The following is a 20,808-nucleotide window of genomic DNA, read 5'->3' on the forward strand; positions in this document are numbered from 1 at the left end:
TATTCATGGTCAAACATTTTGATTAATTGTAAAATCTTCAGCATTTATACTGTGCAAGTTCAACAGGTAATAGGGAAGTCAAATGGAATGTGCACAAGGGGGATGGAGTATGAAAATAGGGCAGTTTTGCCCAAACCACACCAAGCACTAGTCAGACCACAGCTGGAATACTGTGAATAGTTTCGGGCCCTTTACCTCAAGAAAGGAATCCTGGCAGTGGAAGGAGTCCAGAGAAGGCTCGCTAGGACAGATTATTCTCTAAAGAGAGATTATGTAGATCAAGCCTATATTCATTGGGATTTAGGAGAATGAAAGGTAACCTTGTTGAAACATACAAGGTTGCTGGAGGATTTGACAGGGTAAACGTGGAAAAGTTGTTGGGTTTTTTAGGAGAGTATGGGACCAGAGGGCATAATCTCAGATAAGGGATTGCCCATTTAAACAGAGAAATTCTTCTCCGAGGATTGTGGATCTGTGGAAGTCATTACAGGACTGTTGAGGTGAGGTATTTTCATAGCTGACAGAATTTTAATAAGTAATTAAATCAAGGATTGTGGAGAAAAGACAGGAAAGTACAGCCCAGGATTATCAGATCAACCATTATCTCATTGAATTGCGGACCAGACTCGATGGGCTCCTGCTCCGAGGTGTTACACTGTAGTACGTTTCTAATAAACCAACAGGTTCTCTCCCACTGAGTCGCTGTCAGCAAGATAACCTTATCAATGGAAGTGAAAGTCCTTTGTAATTTTTAATCCAGGTGAATGGGCGCACAGTTTTTTTATTGATTTATTTTTGCAATGTCATTTCCTGAATTGCGATATTGCTGATCAGGTGACCATAAACTCATAAAACGGTGGGTGGGGTGATGACTTTGCAGAAAAGAGTTCGGCGTGTTAGCTAACTAGTCAGTTAGTTAATGAGTGTGAGCTGCACAATGGCCGACAACACTATCTTGTACTGGGGTTCGGGCTCCCCTCCCTGTTGGAGAATCATGATCGCCTTGCAAGAGAAGAAACTATTTGGGATCCCACAGAAATTGCTGTGTTTTGACAAGCAGGAACACAAGTCACCGGAGGTGCTGGCTCTGAATCCCAGAGGACAAGTAAGGCGGCTTTTAATCATCTCAAAGGATTCTCTAATCGATTCGAAGTCTCTAATCGGTTTTAGTCCAGTACAAGTGGGCAGCTCGCAGTTCTGAAACTTTTAATTCGGAAGGAACCACTTTCAAGTCAGTCTGGAGGTGAAACCTGTGCGGGATTTTCGACCTTGTGGAGTAATTACCCCTCTTTTTAAAAATATATTGCAGCTGCCAAGCTTCAAGCACAACGGGAACATTGTGAACGAGTCTTTCGCAGCCTGCATGTACCTGGAGGTAAGAATCGGCCCGATCGAAACAAGACACAGCGTCAAGTTCCAGTCCTCTCGAGTCTAGGCAATCGGGGAGTTCCATTATTGAGAGGCCGTGGGTTCTCCTGCTGGATCACCCGGCACACGGCACACGGCAGGACCGAACCTGCCCCAAAGTGCAATCCGCAGATTGCTGTGAAGCCTCCCAAGGGGGAGTAGCTAAGGCACTCACTGAGCTCCTCCTGGCCATTGGTCCAAAAATGGACACACACTACTCCAGGGAGGAATAGGGCCAAAGTAAACACAAATGCTGGAAGGAGTCAGCAGGTCTGGCAGCGTCTCTGGAGAGAAAGCGTCACCGGAGCCGAAACGTTCACTCTGCTTTCTCCTTCCAAATGTCGCCAGAGCTGCTGAGAGTCACCAGCGATTTCTGTTTCGATTTCCAGCATCCGCAGTTCTTTGTTTCTAGAACATGTTGCTGGCGCTCCTTTTGACCCCCTTAACCGAAAACCAGCATGTCACTTCCCAGTTTTTATACTTCTGTCTCCTAAACTGGAATCAAATTTGATGAAAATTTCCAGCTCATGGTGAGAAGTGGCGCTGACACAGTCCGTGGACTGGGGACAAAGGTAATGGGGGGGGGGGGGGAAGGTCCCATTGGACCGGGGACAGAGGTGAGAGAGGGGAGGGCCCCATTGGATTGGGGACAGGGGCGAGAGAGGGGAGGGTCCCATTTTGTGTGTGTGTGTGTATATGTGTGTTGGGGGTGGGGGGGTGGTCCCAGTAGATTGGGAACAAACGAAAGCTTTCAGAAGATCCTCGGATATTGGCAGGGTGAGACTGGACAGGAAGAAATGTGGAAGTTGAGGTAGGAAAGAATTGTGTCCCAACAGGAACAGGTTGAAAGTTTGGGAGTACCACACCTGTCTTGTTTATGACCTTGGCGGAAATAGGTTGAAGTGAGATTAGGATCAGTTGCATTGGAGGCAGATAACCACAGGAGATGAGGGCACTGACCATTCCCCAGAAATAATAAGGGGCCGGGTTAACTCCATCAGCTGGATGGTGGTTTGTAATACAGAGTGACACCAGCACTAATGTGCAAGTTTAATTCCCATCCTGGCTGCGGACACCCAACTTCTCAACCTCACCCCTCACCTGAGACATGTCATTGCAGCTCCTGACAAGTTTCTGTTTTCCCATTTACTCCTGTTCCACATAGTGCGGAAACAGGTCACACCAACACTCCAAGACCATCACACCCAGACCTGTCCCATGACCCCATTCCTGTAACCATGCATTTCCCATGGCTAAGACAGCTAATCTACACATCCCTGAACACTATGGCCAGTTAGTATGGCAATCCACCTAACTTGCACACCTTTGTCTGTGGGGAAAGTGAAGACTGCAGATGGAGGAGATCAAAGTCAAAAAGTGTGATGCTGGAAAAGCACAGCCAGTCAGGCAGCTTCTGAGGAGCAGGAGAGTCAATGTTTTGAGCATAAGCCCTTCATCAGGAATGAGCTCTTCATCTTTGGACTGTGGAGGAAACCGGACCATCCAGTGGAAACCCTCACCTTGTCTCTCTTGTCTGCTTCCATCATTCCTTCTATTATTTCATCTTTCCAGCCTCCCACCTATCTCTGACCTTCCCTTATGTTTCATCCTCTCCTTTCCTTGCTTCTGTGCATGGTTTAAACCTGGTCATTTACTAACTTTTGATCGTCATGATGACCTAAACCCTGAACTGTATTTCTGTCTTTCTCTTCCTGAGGACATTTCCTAACCTGCTGACTATTTCTGATGTTTTCTGCTGTTGGACTGCATTGGTAGCCCAATGGGACTGAGTTTTGTACTATGGTGCCAGTGCAAGCTTCTGGTGAGTGACCTAACATGGAGGGTGTTTATGTTTGATAGTAGGTCCAAATTAAAGACATGTATGAAGTTACAGGTTAGCAGTCTGATTTTGGAGTCTTTTGCAGTCTTTATGGAGTTTCAAAATCAGGTTCAGATGTTTATCAACTTTGGTGAAACAGAACTAAGCCATTTGGTACATTAAGTCTGTTTTTCCATTCAGTGAGATTATGGCTGACTTGGTAATCCTCAACTCCACTTCCTTCCATTATCCTATTGATTAAAAGTCTGTCTGTCTCAGCTTTGAATATACTTAGCAGCCCAGCCTCAACACCCCTCAGCAGTGAAGAATTCCACAGATTCACTACCCTCTGTGAGAAGTCATTCCTTCTCATTTGTCTTAAATGGTCTTGCTCAGAAATTAGGCCCTCTGGTCCTGGACACTTATAAAGGAAAGAAACCTCTCTACATCTACCCTGTCTGTACCCCCTCAGAATATTTCAAGTTTCAATAAGTTTGCCTCTCATTCTTCTGTACTCTAATGAATACAAACCCAACTTAATCTCTCTTCATAAGAAAATTCTTCCATAGCTAAATGTCTACTGAGCTTTCTCTAGAATGCCTCAAATGGCAGCATATCCCTCCTAGATAAGGGGGATCAAACACTGTTCCCATTTTCCTAGGTTTTGCCTGACTAATGTGTTGTGAAGTTTTAGTAAGATTTATTTTTATATTCCATTTCCTTTCCAATAAAGGCCAATTCCATTTGCCTTCCCCATTACCTGCTGAACGTGGATACTAGCTTTTTGTGATTCATTCATGAGGATGCCTAAATCCTTTTATGTGAAAGTTTTCTACAGTCTGTGCCCATTTAAAATAATAATCAGTTTTTTAAAGAATTCTTCCTGCCAAAGTGCATAACCTCCTATTTTCCCATCCAGTATTTCACCTGCCAAGAATTTGCCCACTCACCTTAGCTGTCAATAGCCCCATGTAAACTATTTATGGCTTACTATTTGTTTTCCCACCTATTTTGTTTTGCGCCACCTACAAACTTGACAACCGTTCATTTGCTTCCCTCTTCCAAATCATTAACACATTGTAAACCATTCTGTCCCATCTTATCCCTGTGACCCCACTAATTACAGGTTGACAGCCTAAATCTGCCCACTCTATCCCAAATCTGTTTTCAATTAGTTAGCTAATTATCTATCCATACTCATCTATTATCTCCAGCACCATAAGTTCTAATCATATTAAGTAACCTTATATGTAGTAGAATAATAGAATCCCTACAGAATGGAAACAGGCCCATCGGCCCAACAAGTCCGCACTGACCCTCTGAAGCGTATATCGCCCAAACCTATTCTCCAACCCTATTACTCTACATTTACCCCTGACTACTGCACCTAACCTACACATCCCTGAACACTGTGGACAATTTAGCATGGCCCATTCAGCTGACCTGCACATCTTTGGATTGTGGGAGCACTCAGAGGAAACCGACGCAGACACAGGGAGAATGTATGTACTCCTCACTGACAGTCGCCCAAGGCTGGAATTGAACTCAGGTCTCAGTAGTGCTAACCACTGAGCCACTGTGTCGCCCTTTATTGAATGCCTTTTGGAAATCCAAATAATCATCTACTAGTTCACCTTTATCTGTCCTGATTGTTCCCACCTCAAATAAGTAATAAATTTGTCAAGGATGATTTCTCCTTCATAAAGTCATGCTGAGTCTGATCATATTACATTTTTCTAAATGTTATTGCATCCTTTTATAATAGATTGTAACAAATGTTAATCTAACTGAGCTATAGTTATCTGTTCTGAAAACAACAAATACTGGAGATCACAGTGGGTCAAGCAGCATCCATTGGAGACAGTAAGCTAACATTCGAGTCTAGATGACTCTTCATCTGAGTTGACATGAAGTTACAGTTATGTTTTTGTCTGCCTCCCTTGTTGATTAAATGTGTTATGTTGGCATTTTTCCAATCCTCTGGAACATTTCCAGAATCTGAGGACTCTCGAAAGATTACCACCATTGTTACTATCATTACATTCACTATCACTGCTTCCTTTACAGTTCTAGGATGCAATACATCAGGCCCACTGAATTGATTGGCCTTTAGCCCAATTAATTTCCCTAGTACTTTTTCTCAAATGGTAGGTAAAGTATTTCTTTCCTCTCCCCCAGCAATATTCTCAGGACTGGTAAAGTGCATCACTGTATTAACTAAGCCAACACCAGTTAGGTGTAAATCAGTTCCTAAATTGGTTGCTTTTCTTGTGTTCCATCAAATCGTACACCAACATCCAAATTAATTTTGAAACTCAATTAAAACTGGCTGGAATATTCTTGTGCTTATATAAGGGGATTATTCATGCCGTGTGATATAATTGAGTTTCGACTGTTCTTAAAGCCATCAGGCCAGTGAAATATCAGATATGTTGTGAAATATATCTCGTGGCGTTAGCAACTTTATCTCTGCCTATTTAACCATTACTGCCAGATAAACCAGGTCCAGGTGCAGAAATGACCAGACATTTGGGAGTTTGTGCCCTGGCTAACTACATGAACAGGAAAGCAAATGTATTCAAATAGCTCTCAACAAAATATTCCTCAGGATTGCTTTGCATGTTTATCTGGTCTTTCTTTCCCAATTCCCTCCTCCTCGGCCCTACAGAGTCAGTATAAATCCCAAGGCAACCAACTGATCCCAGACGCACCAGCCGAACAGGCTCTGGTCTACCAGAGAATGTTTGAGGTTATAACTCTGCATCAGAAGATGGGTAAGTTCCTCATTCTGAACCATTGTATCACTGTTTCATTCATTCAGCCTGGGCAACTCACTCGTGTTCTGTGCAGTGGGTTTCAGGAGGTGGACAGACTGGAGTAAGGTTGCTGTTGGATCCTAGATATTGTTGGGGAGAGTGATGAAGTGGAAGGAACATGCGGTGGGAGGGTGGGGATGCTGAATATTGTTGGGAGGGTAATGAGGGGAAAGGAAAGTGTGGAGTAGAGGGACGGAGGAGTGATGAAGAACGGGCAGGTGAGACAGGAAGGAGGTGGAGGGGACTAAGGAAAGTGGGGGGTACAAAATTTAGAGTAGTCCAGAAGGAAAAGAGGGTAAAATGGCAAAGGAGCATATAGGGAGAGAGAGCATAAGATGCTGAGGGACGGTAAAGTTGGTGATGGTTGAAGTGGAACAAGGTAGAAGGAAAAGGGAGGATCAGAGCATAGAAAATATGTACAGGAGTAGGCCATTTGACCCGTTTGGGCCTGCACTACCGTTCAATATGACCATGGCTGATCATGCAATCTCTGTATCCCAATCCCTCTGTATCTTGATACCTTTAAATGCAAGAGCCACATTCAGCTCCCACTTGAATCTATCTAATGAACTGGCCCCAACAGCTTCCTGTGGGACAGAATTCCACAGCTTCACAACTGAGTGAAGATGTTCTTCCCCATCTCAGTCCTGAATGGCTTACCCCTGATTCTTAGACTGTGACTCCTTTTTCTGGACTTCCCCAACATTAGGAACATTCTTCCTGCAACTAACCTGCCCAGTCCCATCAGGATTTTATGTTTCTGTGAGATCCTCCTCATTTTTCTAAATTCCAGTGAATACAAACCCAGTCGACCAAGTATTTTTTCATATGTCAGTCTGGCCATCCTGGGAAATCAGTCTGGTGGACCTTCGCTGGACCCCCTCAATAGAAGGAATGTCCTTCCTCAGACTAGGAGACTAAAACTGCATTAAACACTCAAGGTGTGGCCTCACCAAGGCCCTGCATAACTGCAGCAAGATATCCCTACTCTGATACGTAAATCCTCTCGTTATGAAGGAAGCATGTCATTAGCTTTCCTCACTGCCTGCTGCACCTGCACGCCAACCTTCATTAACTGTTCCGCCATGTCACTCTGGTCTCGTTGCACCTCATGTTTTCCTAAACTGACACCATACAGATGATAATCTGAATTTGCACCTGCACACACACATCATGGGTGCTGGGGAAAAATAAGCACTACCGCAGTTAGAGGGAGTGTAGGAGAAAAAAAAACAAAAAAAGAAAAATCTGAATTTGTGATCAAAATAGAGAACCTCACCTTTATCCACATTATATTGTATTTGCCCTCTCAGCCAATCTATCCAAGTAACCCTGCAGCCTCTTGACACCATCCTCACAGCACACAATATTGCCCAGCTTAGTGTCATCTGCAAATTTGGAGATCTGGCATTCTATTTCTTCATCCAAATCATTAATGTATATTGTAAATAGCTGAGGTCCTAGCTCTAAACCTGTGGCATCCTGCTTTACCATTGCCTGCCTCTCTGAGAAGAACCCGTTTATTCCAAGTCTCTGCTTCCTGTCTGCCAACCAGTTTTCTATCCGGGTCAATACAATAAGGTACCATGAGATTAGTCAGCAAAATTAAAGCTCATGTGTGAAACTTTGGCAAAAGTTTATGAACATGGTAAAGGAGTATTCAGAAACCCATTTGCACAGTCGTTGCACACAACACACTTTGTTCAGAATAAAAAACAGGAAGAGCTTCCATGGATTAAGGATCCAAATAGAGTAATTAAATATAAGAACAAGGAGGTAATGTTGGAAATATATACAGCATTGGTCAGGCTACAGCTGGAGTACTGTGTGCAGTTCTGTTCACCTCGCTACGGGAAGGATATGATAGCATTAGATGGGATACAAAGGAGGTTCACCAGGATGTTAGCTGGAATGGGAAGATTGAGCTTTAAGGAGAAACTAGATAGGCATGGATTTTTTTTTAAATGAGCAAAGAAGACTGAGGGGACACATGATTGAGCTATATAAGATTATACGCGATATGCACAGGGTGAGCAAACAGCAGCTGTACCAGTTAGTTGAGGGGTCAATTACGACAGGGTAAGGGGCAGGAGATTCAGAGGGGATTTGGGGAATAAACTTCTTCACTCATTGGGAATCTGGAATGCATTGCCTGGGAAGGTACTGGATGAGTACTTCAAGTATCATAACACTTTAGCGCACCTTTAGTGGTAGTTGAGAGCGCAGTGCTGGAAAAGCACAGCAGATCAGGCAGCATCCGAGGAGCAGGAGATTCTCTGCCTGACCTGCTGTACGTTTCCAGCACCGCACTCTCGACTCTGATCTCTAGCATCTGCAGTCCTTACTTACTACCTTTTTAGTGGTAGTTATGTTGGTGCAGATGCGATGGACTGAAGGGCCTTTTCTGCGCCGTATGAATCTGTGAAATGGTTTATCAGATGCTCCACCATTTCCCTGAAGCTGGACCCAACTCCTGCCAATCTGTGGCCTCAGAAGTCCCTCTTACAATCTTCCTTAGCAAAACCCAGCAAACACCTCTGGTTCAGACAATTATATTTGCATGTACACTGCTTTCCCAGTTGGGAGCTGATAATTTGGAAAGGCAAGAGAGTTGTTTATCCTTGTTCCTGTTGTAAGAATTGTTCCAAATTGACAGTTAGCAGTGAGTAACTCACCTGAATAACAGTGAGACTGGAACAGTATCCAGTAGGGAATGGAATTCTGGATGTACTGGGGAGCAGAACCCATTCTAATTTAATTGTTATTGTATCTGCAGCTGATTATGCTTTCTACAATTGGAGGGTCCCAGAACCTGAGCGACATGAAAGTGCCCTGGCAAGAAATAAAGTTGCCTTGACATCCGAGTTTACCCTCTGGGAAGGATATCTAGGGAAGGTAGGTTTCTTATCTCAAAGGGAACTGAAATACAATGAGCAGCAAGTGATGCTTCAGTATAGAATGAGGGTTATAAACAACCTGTAGCATTGTATTCAGTTCGACACACCCCACCTTTGGGATGATACATGAGCTTTGGAGGAGAGGGATGAAGGTAAGGTCTTTGCTGAGGACTGATCATTTGTCCTCAATGAGGGGGAGGGTTTGAGATTGACCAATCCTGTTTCACATAGCAAGTGGAATGGGATTGAAGCTGACCAGTCCTGTTTGACTAAGGTTCCTGTGGTCAGTTAACAGGACACTTGCATCCTGTTGGCCTGGACTGACTTCAAAACCATGCCTTGGACATGATTGGCATAATATTATATTAATACAATACAATGTAGGACAGGAACAGATCCTTCAGCCCACCAAACCCGCATTAATTCCTAATCCTTACTTAGACCTGCTACTTACTGTCTATATATGGTTGCTATGCCTCTGTTCACCTCCTGTTCATGTGTCTATTAAGATATGCCTTAAACATTGCTAATGTATCTGCTTCCACCACCTCCACTGGCAGTGCATTCTAGGCACTGTGTAAAAAATTTTATCTGCACTTCTTTAAACTTTCCCCTCTCACCTTGAACCTCTTGTAGTTGACCTTTCCACCCTGGTCAAAAACCTCTGACTATCCACTCTATCTCTGTGTCTCATAATTTTGTAGACCTCTGTCAGGATGCCCCCGCCTCAGCCTCTGTCTTTCCATGAAAACAATCTGAGTTTTTCCAGCCTCTCGTAACTAAAGCCCTCCTGACCAGGCAACATCTTGGTAAACCTTCTCTACATCCTCTCCAAAGCATCCACATCCTTCAGGTAATGTGATGACCAGAACTGCAACATACCAAATGTGGCCGAACTAATGAGAGTAATGTATGTGCCATTCAGATACGTGTGCTGTGATATTCCCATAATTGAACCCAAAATTCTTCTATAGTTTGCAGTTTGAGCCTTGGCGGCACAGTGTGCAATTGGGGTATGAATCATCATCATCAGTAATCTGATGGCAAATGGTTTCCAACTTTAATATAATATTTGTGTCAAAATTTAAAATTGCCTTCATTTTCTTTTTACTGATGGGTGTATATAAGTATGGCTGGACGTAAATGAATGGGATCTTCTGAGAGTTTTTCATGGCAGCACGATGGCTCAGTGGTTAGCACTGCTGCCTCACAGCACCAGAGACCTGGGTTTATTTCCAGCCTTGGGCGGCTCGCTGTGTGAAGTTTGCACATTCTCCTCGTATCTGCATGGGTTACATCTGGGTGCTCCAGTTTCCTCCCACAGTCCAAAGATGTGCAGGTTGAGTGAAATGGCCATGTGAAATTGTCCATAATGTTCAAGGATGTGTAGGTTAGGTCAGGGGTACATATAGAGTAATAGGGTGGATCACTCTTCAATGTGTACTTGTTGGGCCAAATGGCCTGTTTCCACACTGGGGATTCTGATTCTTATCATTTTCTGTGCAGACACTCCTGTTTCCTCTTTGCATTCAACTGCAGAGGGAATAGGAATTGATTTTAATCTAGTTGTTGGCAAAATTGGATTTCTGTTACTGTCCATTGTATCCAATTCCATCTCCCTATACTGGGGTCATTCTATAGCAGTTCCAGTCAAAATTGATGGCTGTGGATCCTCAACGCTTAGAATTGGAACTGTCTGACAGAGAGCTAATGCTTTTGGTTTATCAGTGAACAGATATAATCTCATCCTTTTTTGTCTTCAGATGGGACCCCAATCATATATAGCTGGGAAAAACTTCACCATGGCTGATATCATGCTGTTCCCACACCTGGCCCTGTGTGTCCGATTTGGGTAAGTTACTGACAGTTTTATTGTTGAATGTGAAATATCTCCGTAGAAACCTCTGTCTTGGTTCAATATCTCGAGGGTTAGGTAGAGTACTCATTCCTGGCAAGGCCCTCAGGAAGGATAAAGGAAGCAGAAAATAATTTAAACTAGAAATTAAGAAGACTAGAAGGGGTAGTGAAATATCCTTGGCATGTAGCCATGATATGGGGGTGCCAGTGTTGGACTGGGGTGGACAAAGTTTAAAAATCACACAACACCAAGTTATAGTCCAACAGGTTTATTTGGAGGTACAAACTTTCGGAGCACCGCTCCTTTCATCAGGTGATGAAGGAGCAGCGCTCCGAAAAGTTGTACCTCCAAATAAACCTGTTGGACTATAACCTGTTGTTGTGTCATTTTTAACTGAGACAAGTGGAATTAAGGAGAATGCCCAGGCATTTTACATGTATATTAGGGGTAAGAGAATAACTGTGGAAAGGGTAGATTCATAGCAAGCGAGAGGAAATGGGTGAGGTCCTTAATGAGTGCTTCACATTGACATTCATCAAGGACAAGGATATAGATAATGGTGAGGTTAGGGATATGTATGTTGATATTCTGGGGATGTCGATTTATTAAGAAGGAAGTTGATTGTCTTGAAAAACAGTAAGGTAGATAAATCTCCCTGGCCTGATGAAATCTATCCCAGGATACTGAGGGAGACAAAAGAGAAGATTAGACTTACAGTGTGGAAACAGGCCCTTCGGCCCAACAAGTCCACACCGACCCGCCGAAGCGCAACCCACCCATACCCCTACATTTACCCCTTACCTAACACTACGGGCAATTTAGCTTGGCCAATTCACCTGACCCGCACATCTTTGTGACTGTGGGAGGAAACCGGAGCACCCGGAGGAAACCCACGCAGACACGGGGAGAACGTGCAAACTCCACACAGTCAGTCGCCTGAGTCGGGAATTGAACCCGGGTCTACAGGCGCTGTGAGGCAGCAGTGCTAGCCACTGTGCCACCGTGCCTCCCACAAGATTGCTGTGCTCTTGTCTGAGACCTTTGTGTCCTCTTCAGCCAAGGCAGTGGCATCTGCTGTGTCTATCTCAGATTCTGAGGTATCTTCAATGCTTGACAGAGAGGGAGACCCCATGCATTTTGGAATAGTTAGAAAGGCTGTCGAGGAGCTGGACACCATTTGTAAGTTTGCAGCTTTCATATGGTTTATGGCTTGCTCAGGACTGTCGGACCTACCTGAACTCTGTATGTCACTGAACCTGACTTCGTGTCGACTATGTCTCTTAATCATGCTATCCCTTGGTTCCTACACCAAACTGAAGTAAACTGTCTCTCTCACTTAGCAGTGTCTTCTGTCCGGCATTGGTATTCTTGTTTCAATTTCAGCCTCTACCACCATGTCTGGGAAAACCAGATCTAACTTAATTAACTGTACCAAACTCTACCACTTCCTCTGGCACTTCATTCCATACATGCACCACCCTCTGCATGAAAACGTTGGCCCTTAGGTCCCTTTTAAATCTTTCCACACTCACCTTTAAACCCTTTAGTTTTGGACTCTGCTACCCTGGGAGGAGAAAATACTTTGTTGTGGTTCTGTTCGCCGAGCTGGGAATTTGTGTTGCAGACATTTTGTCCCCTATCTAGGTGACACCCTCAGTGCTCGGGAGCCTCCTGTGAAGCGCTTCTGTGATCTTTCCTCCGGCGTTTATAGTGGTTTGAATCTGCCACTTCCAGTTGTCAGTTCTAGCTGTCCGTTGCAATGGTCAGTATATTGGGTCCAGGTTGATGTGCTTATTGATTGAATCTGTGGATGAGTGCCATGCCTCTAGGAATTCCCTGGCTGATCTCTGTTTGACTTATCCTATAATAGTAGTGTTGTCCCAGTCAAATTTATGTTGCTTGTCATCTGCGTGTGTGGCTACTAAGGATAGCTGGTCATGTCGTTTTGTGGCTAGTTGGTGTTCATGGATGCGGATCGGTACCTGTCTTCCTGTTTGTCCTATGTAGTGTTTTGTGCAGTCCTTGCATGGTATTTTGTACACTACATTGGGTATCAGGTCCTCCGTTCTGGTGAGTTGTTGTCTGAGAGCGGCTGTTGGTTTGTGTGCTGTTATGAGTCCTAGTGGTCGCAGTAGTCTGGCTGTCAGTTTGGAAATGCTCCTGATGTATGGTAGTGTGGCTAGTCCTTTGGGTTGTGGCATGTCCTCATTCCATTGTCTTTCTCTTAGGCATCTGTTGATGAAATTGCAGGGTTATCTGTTTTTGACGAATACATTGTAGAGGTGTTCTTCTTCCTCTTTTTGCAGTTCTGGTGTACTGCAGTGTGTTGTGGCCCTTGTGAATAGTGTCTTGATGCAACTTCTTCTTTTGTGTGTGTGTGTTGGGGTGGTTGCTTTCATAATTTAGGACTTGGTCTGTGTGTGTGACTTTCCTGTATACCTTTTGTGGTGAATTCTCCGTTAGGTGTTTTCTGTACCATCACGTCTAGGAATGGGAGTTGGTTGTCCTTTTCTTCCTCTCTAGTAAATCGGATTCCTGTGAGTGTGGCGTTCACTCACAGGAGACTTCCAAGCACTGAGGATGTCACCTAGACAGGGAACGAAATGTCTGCAACACAAACTCCCAGCTCGGCGAACAGAACCACAACAACGAGCACCCGAGCTACAAATCTTCTCTCAAACTTTGAAGAAAATGCCTTGCCTGTTCACCCTATCTATGACTCTCGTGATTTTATACACCTCTCTAAGGTCACCTCTTGGCCTCTGATGATCTAGGGAAAATAGCTTCAGTCTATTCAGCCTCTTCCTATAACTCAAACCTTCCAATCCTGGCAACATCCTTGTAAATCTTTTCAACCCTTTCATAATATTTTTCCGAGCAGGGAGACCAGAATTGAATGCAGTATTCCAGAAATTGCCGAACCAATGTCCCGTACAGCCGCAGCATGATGCTCAACTCCTATACTTAATGCACTGACCAATAAAGGCAAATATACCAAACACTACCTTCACTATCCAATCTACCTCAACTCTACTTTCAAGGAACTATGAATTTGCACTCCGAGGTCTCTTTGATCAACCACACTCCCCACTTAGTGTTTTAAGTCCTGTCCTGATTTGCCTTTCCAAAGTGCAACACTTCACATTTTTTCTAAATTAAACCTTACCTGCTACTCTGTAGCCCATCAGCCCACCTGATCAAGGACCTACTGTACTCTGAGGTCACCTTCTTCACTGTCCACTATGCCACCGATTTTGCTGTCATGCAAACTTACTAAACATATCTCCTATGTTCATATCCAAATCATTTATGTAAATGACAAAAAGCTGTGGACCCAGCACTGACCCATGTGGCACACCACTGGTCACAGGCCTCCACTTCGGAAAACCACCCTCTACAACCTGCCTCTGTCACCCACCTTTTGAGCTAGTTCTGTATCCAAATGGCTAGTCTCCCTGTACTCCTCACCTTGCTAAACAGTCCGCAATGCGGAACCTTGTTGAACAGCTTACTGAAGTCCATATAGTCCAATGCTCTGCTTTCATCAATCTTCTTGTTTCCGCAAAAAAACCTCAAGTTTGAGTCTTCTCCCAATTGGCAACTCTGCTGGAGCTGTCCCTACAGATGTTTTAGGGGTAGTCCTATAATCAAATAGGAGGAACTAAGACTGTATAGTTTCTAATGACTCCATAAATTGTTACTTTAAGCCTGCCTTTGAAGTTTTTAACTGCTCTTTCTGTCAGACCAGTGGATGATGGATGGTTTGGAGCTGTCCTTACACAATTTTAGGAAATACTCCAGTTCCCTGCTGGTAAATGATCGCCTGTTATCTGTGATCAACACTTCTGGAGTCCGTGTATTGTAAAAGATGCCCACAGTTTTTCTGTCAGCATCCTTGTGTTTGGTGAATGAACTCTGTGCATGTCCAGCCACTTTGGGTGGGCGTCCACAATGACTATGAACATTGACTCTGCAAGTCCTTTCATGGGCTCAATGTGTAATCGAGTCCAGGGTTTATCTGGAGGAGCTGCTGGTGGTAGTTTTGTCCTTGTTGGCACTTTGGACACTACCTCACCAATGCCTCATCTAATCCTGGACATAACTACTCACCAATATTTTCCTTTTGAAAACCCCTGGATGCCCTGGTGGAGTTGAGGCAGTATGTGTCAGCAACTTCTGCTCAGCACAATCACTCTTGCTCCACATAATAGTATGCCTGCACTGTGATCTGGTCCCTCTGGGTCCAAAAAAGGTTTTAGTTCTGGTTGTGATGGCTCCTTTGTTTTCCCCATCACTACCAACTGTTTCAATTTTGCTAGGACCAGGCCATTAAAAGTGTGATATTGGCAGCTGTGGACTGGAAGTGTCCAGAAAATTTAAAACGATTACAGACTTTCCAATGGCAATACCACTGATGGTGTATCTGCCAGGGGGATGTAGCTCATGCATCAACATTTACTACTTGGCCTCCTGCACAGTGTTCCAACTTGTAATTATATGCATTTGCTAGTAGAGCCCACTGCTGGATTTGAGCTGAAGCAATGGGCAGCACAACCTTGTCCTCTTTCAGTAGACCTAGCAAGGCTTTGTTGTTTACTATTATTACAAATGCATGTCTGTTAGAGGTATTGGTGGCACTTTGACTCCAAAAATGACCACCAAACCTTTCTTTTCTATCCGGAGGTATTTACGGTCTGCATTAGCCAAAGTCCTGGATCCATATGCGAAGGGCCATTCCTTTCCATTGGGCCACCTATGAGCTAATACTATCCTGATGCTGCACAGGGAGGCAGCGCATGTTATTACCAGATCTCGTTTGGGATCAGAGGGTGTGAACACTTTAGAGGATGATAGCAGCTTCTTCACTTCCTTGAAAGCCATGGCTTGGTTTTGTGTCTGTTTCCAAGACTTACTCTTTTTAAAAGTTTGTGCAAAGGTGCTGGGAGGGAGGCCAGGTTGAGTATGAACTTTCTTTAATAATTCATCAGCCAAAGGAAAGACGCGGGGGCGGAGGCACCTTTTGATTGCCCTCACTTTATCGTTCAATGGATGTAACCTGGTTTTGTCCAATCTATTACCGAAGTGGGTCACTTGGAGTATCTGGAGCACACCTTTTTCTTTCTAAGGCGTTCACCCATGTCAGTGAAACATCTAAGGACAAGGTCCAAATTGTCTAAGTGGTTTTTATTAGTCCTCCCTCTAATTAGCAAGTCATCTAGATAAATTGTGATCTGTGGTAGACATTGTAAAATGCTCTCCATTGTCTGCTATAAAATGGCACAGTTTGACCATACCCCAAATGGCTGCCTTGTATATTGGTACAAACCCTTGTGGATATTAGTTGTAGCATACTTCATAGAATTTTCATCTAATCAGAATCGCAAGTACACATGGCCCATGTCCAGCTTCATCACAGACAACGCCCACGCCCCCACCCCCCTCCCAAATTGTGTATAAATCCTCTGTGCAAGGGATTGACTATTTACCTAGCAGCGAAAAGCAGCTTGCTATGTTTAAAATCACACAAAGGTGAACTGAGCCATTAGGTTTCACAATCTATATGATGGATGCTGGCCATTTTGCAGACTGACTGGTTTGATGATTCTTTCGCTTTCCAGCCTTCTGATTTCTGGCTCTGGCAAATGGTAGTGTGTGGGGCCTTGCAGAAACATAGAATTACTTCCATTCAACATGCAAGTGGCTTTGGTTCCTTTGGTAGTCCCTAAACCTTCCTGAAAAACATTAGGGAAATTATTTAGGACTTCCTTCCGGCAGCCATTTTCCAATTGAAAAATGTTGAGCCAATCTAGAATCATCTAATGTATAGAGTGTGGAAGCAGGCTATTCAGCTTATCGAGTCCACACTGATCCTCTGCAGCACATACCATCCAGACTCCCTGCGTCCTATCCTTGCAACTCTGCATTTCCAATAGTCAATCCACCCAACTGCACATCTTTCAACTGTGGGAGGAAATACAGACATTGGGAGAATGTGTGTGGAATTTGCACAGTCACCCAGGTTAGAATCAAACTTAGGACCCTAGTGCTATGAGGAGGGGGCTGGGGCAGTGCTGACCTCTAAACCACTGTCTGCACTCAGTGACTCTTTCTCAACCAAATTTGCCCCATCACGGTTGAGCCTGAACCTCTTACTACAATCATAAAAGACCTGAAGCAAAGTTCTACCCCCTATCTATACAGGTTCCCTGAAATTGGTTCTCAGTCTGACGATGCCTTGCACAAACCCGAGGGTTAGAGCCCAGAGAGAATTTTGTTTAAATATTGGTTCTGCAATCACTGAAATGGTTCTGTAGTAGAACTGGGTGTCTGTTTAACCAGATGTTTATTTTGTTTGGTTCTGATTTGAATGTTATTGAGCCATTTAACTGTTTCATCCCAGATGTAGTTGAATTTTCCAGGGTGTGCACTCTCCTGCATATCAGCCTATGAGTTCCGTTACTCCACTTAAGTCTAATGGGACTCTTTTGATGTCTCGAGTCTATTTACCTGCAGCAATCACAATGTCTTGCCTACCTTAATCCAAGTTTTAACATTTAGATGAGGCTTGGTTTTGCTATGGCTGACCTAGAGTCCCTCTGTTCAGGATATGTACTAACTGAGATTATACAATTGCCTTCACATAAATAGTATTCCCCAAGCTCAATTGGATTTGCGAGGGTGTCTACTTCCATTGAAAATCCCTGCAACTCATATACTCCATTTCCTGTATTTTCCCAATGGTAAAACCAGTTGTCATGCCTGTTTGAAGTCCAGTTGGATTAGTAGGCGCTCTTGCATGGTTATATCATTAATCCTACATACCAGACAGTCTGTCAGCATCTCATTAAGGGTTAAACCAAAGTCCTATGCCTCTGCCAGTTGATCTAACCTCGTCAGAAATCCTGACTGATTCAGTTCTTCTGGAATTGCTGAGTAAAACTGATAATATTTCAGAATTAGAGGAGGTTTGGGATCATAATATTCCTTAACTAAATCTGTCAACTCTTGAAAGGTTTTGGTATCTGGTGCCTCGGAAAGTTAGGCTTCTAATAATGAGAAAAGCTGTCAGCTGTATTTGTTACTTTTCACCTGCCCCTGATTTCTTTGGCAAAAGTAGCACTTTCTTTCCACATACTGGGTCAATCTTTGGCAGGATCAAATGAGTCAAGTTTGCCAAATAAAAGCATGATGCCAGAAATGCTTACCCCCCAACTCAAAGATGGCTGTTGCAAGCAAATCCCTTCCAGTGCATGCTTTACTCTTGTTGCTATTGAAATAACTCCACAGAGGAGGCTATTGTGTCACCAAGCCACCCTTTATTCACATATGCACAATATGTGCATATATGAAGATGCACACTAATTCAGCTCCCTCTGAGCACGCTGTCAGAGTGAACAGGATGTCTGCCACTCCTGTTTTTATTTTTCAGCCAGGGATCCCTAACTGGGGGTGTTAATCTGGTCCAAACAGGGAACTTGTACACTGAGGTCCATCTGGTTGACCTCATTACAATTGCTACCTGAAGGATATGGAGGATTTGGAGTGATTGCAAAAGAAGTCCATCAGAATGTTGCCTGGATTAGAGTGTATTAGCTATAAAAGAGGTTGGACAAACTTGGATTGTTTTTGGTCGAGCTGTGAAGGCCGAGGGTTGACCTGGTTAAAGATTATAAAATTGTGAGGCATAGTTTGGATGGGTAGTCAAGAGTTTCTTTCTTCCCGGGGTGGAAATGTCAGATACTAGAGTGCATAGGTTAAGGTGAGGGTGCAAGATGTTTAAAGAAAATTTGCAAGGAACGTTTTCTACATTCAGCACGGTGGGTGCCTGGAATGTGGTGTCTTAATTCTGAAGACCAGATAACTTGATTTAAAACCTGTAATGCTAAAACTCTAATGCTTGTTTATGAACTTTGGATTGTAGACTGTCGCAGAAGCGATATCCATACCTGCTTGATTATTACAATCGAGTGAAGGAGCGACCCAGTATCCAGGCGACCTGGCCCCCTCACTGGAAGGAAACTCCTCCAACCATAGACCCCTTGAAAGAGGTCTGAGCTGCCATCTAGCACTGTCCTGTTCTGACTAAAATAACATATCCCCTATGAACAGAGTGATCATCGTACCATTTATTATATCCTCTTTGATACAGTACATGCTGTTTCACAGGGAGGCAAATTCTAATTTGTCTTGTTTACTCCTGGGACTGTAGGTTTTATTAAACATATCAGATGGATGAGCTATATTCATTTCAATATCTGGGTGTCACGGTACAATCATTGTTAATAAGAAAAGGTACTTTGTAGCAAAAATAAAGACTTGATATGAAATATGTTGAATGATATACTTTTCCTTCACAGGCATATTTGTGGTGAGAATTATTATCTTCCCACACTCTAGTGCCCTACCAAAGTCAATACTGTTTTCTGGGAATGTTCCACTGACATTACAGGGGACCAGTCAGCAAGCCCATTGGAAGTCACTCCCTCCTCTTCAGGGTGCCTTTTACAGTGTGGATGGTGATAAGTCTGTAAGGGTTAATCTGTTGTTTGCTGTTCTTGATTTCTGTTTCATTTTCACATGATGAGAGACTACGATGAAGCCCACCCTAACAATCTCATGCCACACAGTAAATCAGCAAAGAGGCTCTGAGGAACTTAATAACATCTTTCCAACAGTCATTTCTAGCAGAGACAATTACTACAGGAGAATTAATAGTTTACCCAATCGTATACATCATTCTTACAAAACAAGAGCTGTTCATTGGGACTTCACCCCCAAAATGCCAATGGAATGAGCTGTTCCAGTACTGATTCCCTTGCATTGAATTGTCTGCTGCCATTTTTGTTGGTCTAACTTGGAGTAACCCAATAGTTACATCATTTTCTGTGACAGTGCTGACTGAATGCAATACCATTAGCAGAATGAAGCTTGCCAAGTTGTTGTTAGACTTTGTAATTCTACAGCACTGTTGCAAATTCCCTGAAGATATTTCGCCAGCACTTTCCAAATGCATGACCACTACCAGCCAGAAAGACAAGGGCAGCAGACACATGGGAAAAGCACTGCCTGGGCAAGTTCCCCTCCAAGCCAATCACCACCCTGACTTGGAAATATCTTGCCACTCCTTCACTGTCGCTGTGTTAAAATCCTGGATTTCTCTAATGACATTCTGAGTCAATATGCAGATTGCAGTGGTTCAAGGACGCAGCTCACCAGGGACAGGCAATAGTTACCTGGCCAACCAATGTTTATGTGCCGCGAGTACAAAAAATGTACTCTCTATTCACTGACCTACATTACTCTCTCACTCTCTACACATTGAACTAGATTCTTTTATCAACCTGTATTCACAAATCTACATTACTGCAACACCCATGAATCACTGACGTGCACTACTCACCGACCTACATTTCTATATCACCGACTAGTCACTGACTTTTATTTCTCTATCGCCCCCTACCCACTGAATTGACTTTACTGTGTCATTTTCTACTCACTGACATACTTTCTCTTCATCTACACATTGAATCTACGTTACTGTATCACTGTCTACTCACTGACCAACATTCCTCTATCACCTATTCACAGATGTAGATCAGTCTGTATTCCTGTACTCTCCTCTATTACCTTCTATTCACTGACCTACATTAGTCTATCTCTAAACACCCTCTCCAGTCACTGACGTACATTCCTCTGTCAGCCTATTATCTGTGATTATATATCCTCTGTCATGTTCTATTCACTGAATTACATTAGAATATCACTTAACTCATGGACTCACTTTCCCCAGACACCCTGTACTCACTGACTGACATTCCCATATCACCTCTAGTTACTGAGCTACAATCCTCTTAACACTATCCACTCACTGACCTACATTTCTCTATTTACCTTTACTCACTGAATTAACATTCCTGTGTCACTCTCTACTCACTGACCCACATTCCTCTTTCACTGTCTACTCATTGAATCTACGTTACTGTATCACTGTCTACTCACACCTACATTCTT

At 43.6% G+C, this 20,808-nt stretch overlaps 1 protein-coding gene across 1 annotated transcript; it reads left to right on the top strand.

Moving 5' to 3' along the window:
- The first annotated feature begins 854 nt into the window (after positions 1-854).
- Positions 855-19,124, top strand: LOC132824046 (glutathione S-transferase A-like). The gene is made up of 6 exons (XM_060838312.1): positions 855-1,105; positions 1,310-1,375; positions 5,895-6,000; positions 8,819-8,937; positions 10,703-10,791; positions 18,719-19,124. Exons 1-6 carry the CDS (start codon positions 920-922, stop codon positions 18,849-18,851), a joined length of 699 nt encoding a protein of 232 aa, XP_060694295.1. The 5' UTR covers positions 855-919; the 3' UTR covers positions 18,852-19,124.
- The last annotated feature ends 1,684 nt before the right edge of the window (positions 19,125-20,808 follow it).

Source organism: Hemiscyllium ocellatum, chromosome 17, assembly GCF_020745735.1.
Source record: "Hemiscyllium ocellatum isolate sHemOce1 chromosome 17, sHemOce1.pat.X.cur, whole genome shotgun sequence".
Lineage (NCBI taxonomy): Eukaryota > Metazoa > Chordata > Chondrichthyes > Orectolobiformes > Hemiscylliidae > Hemiscyllium > Hemiscyllium ocellatum.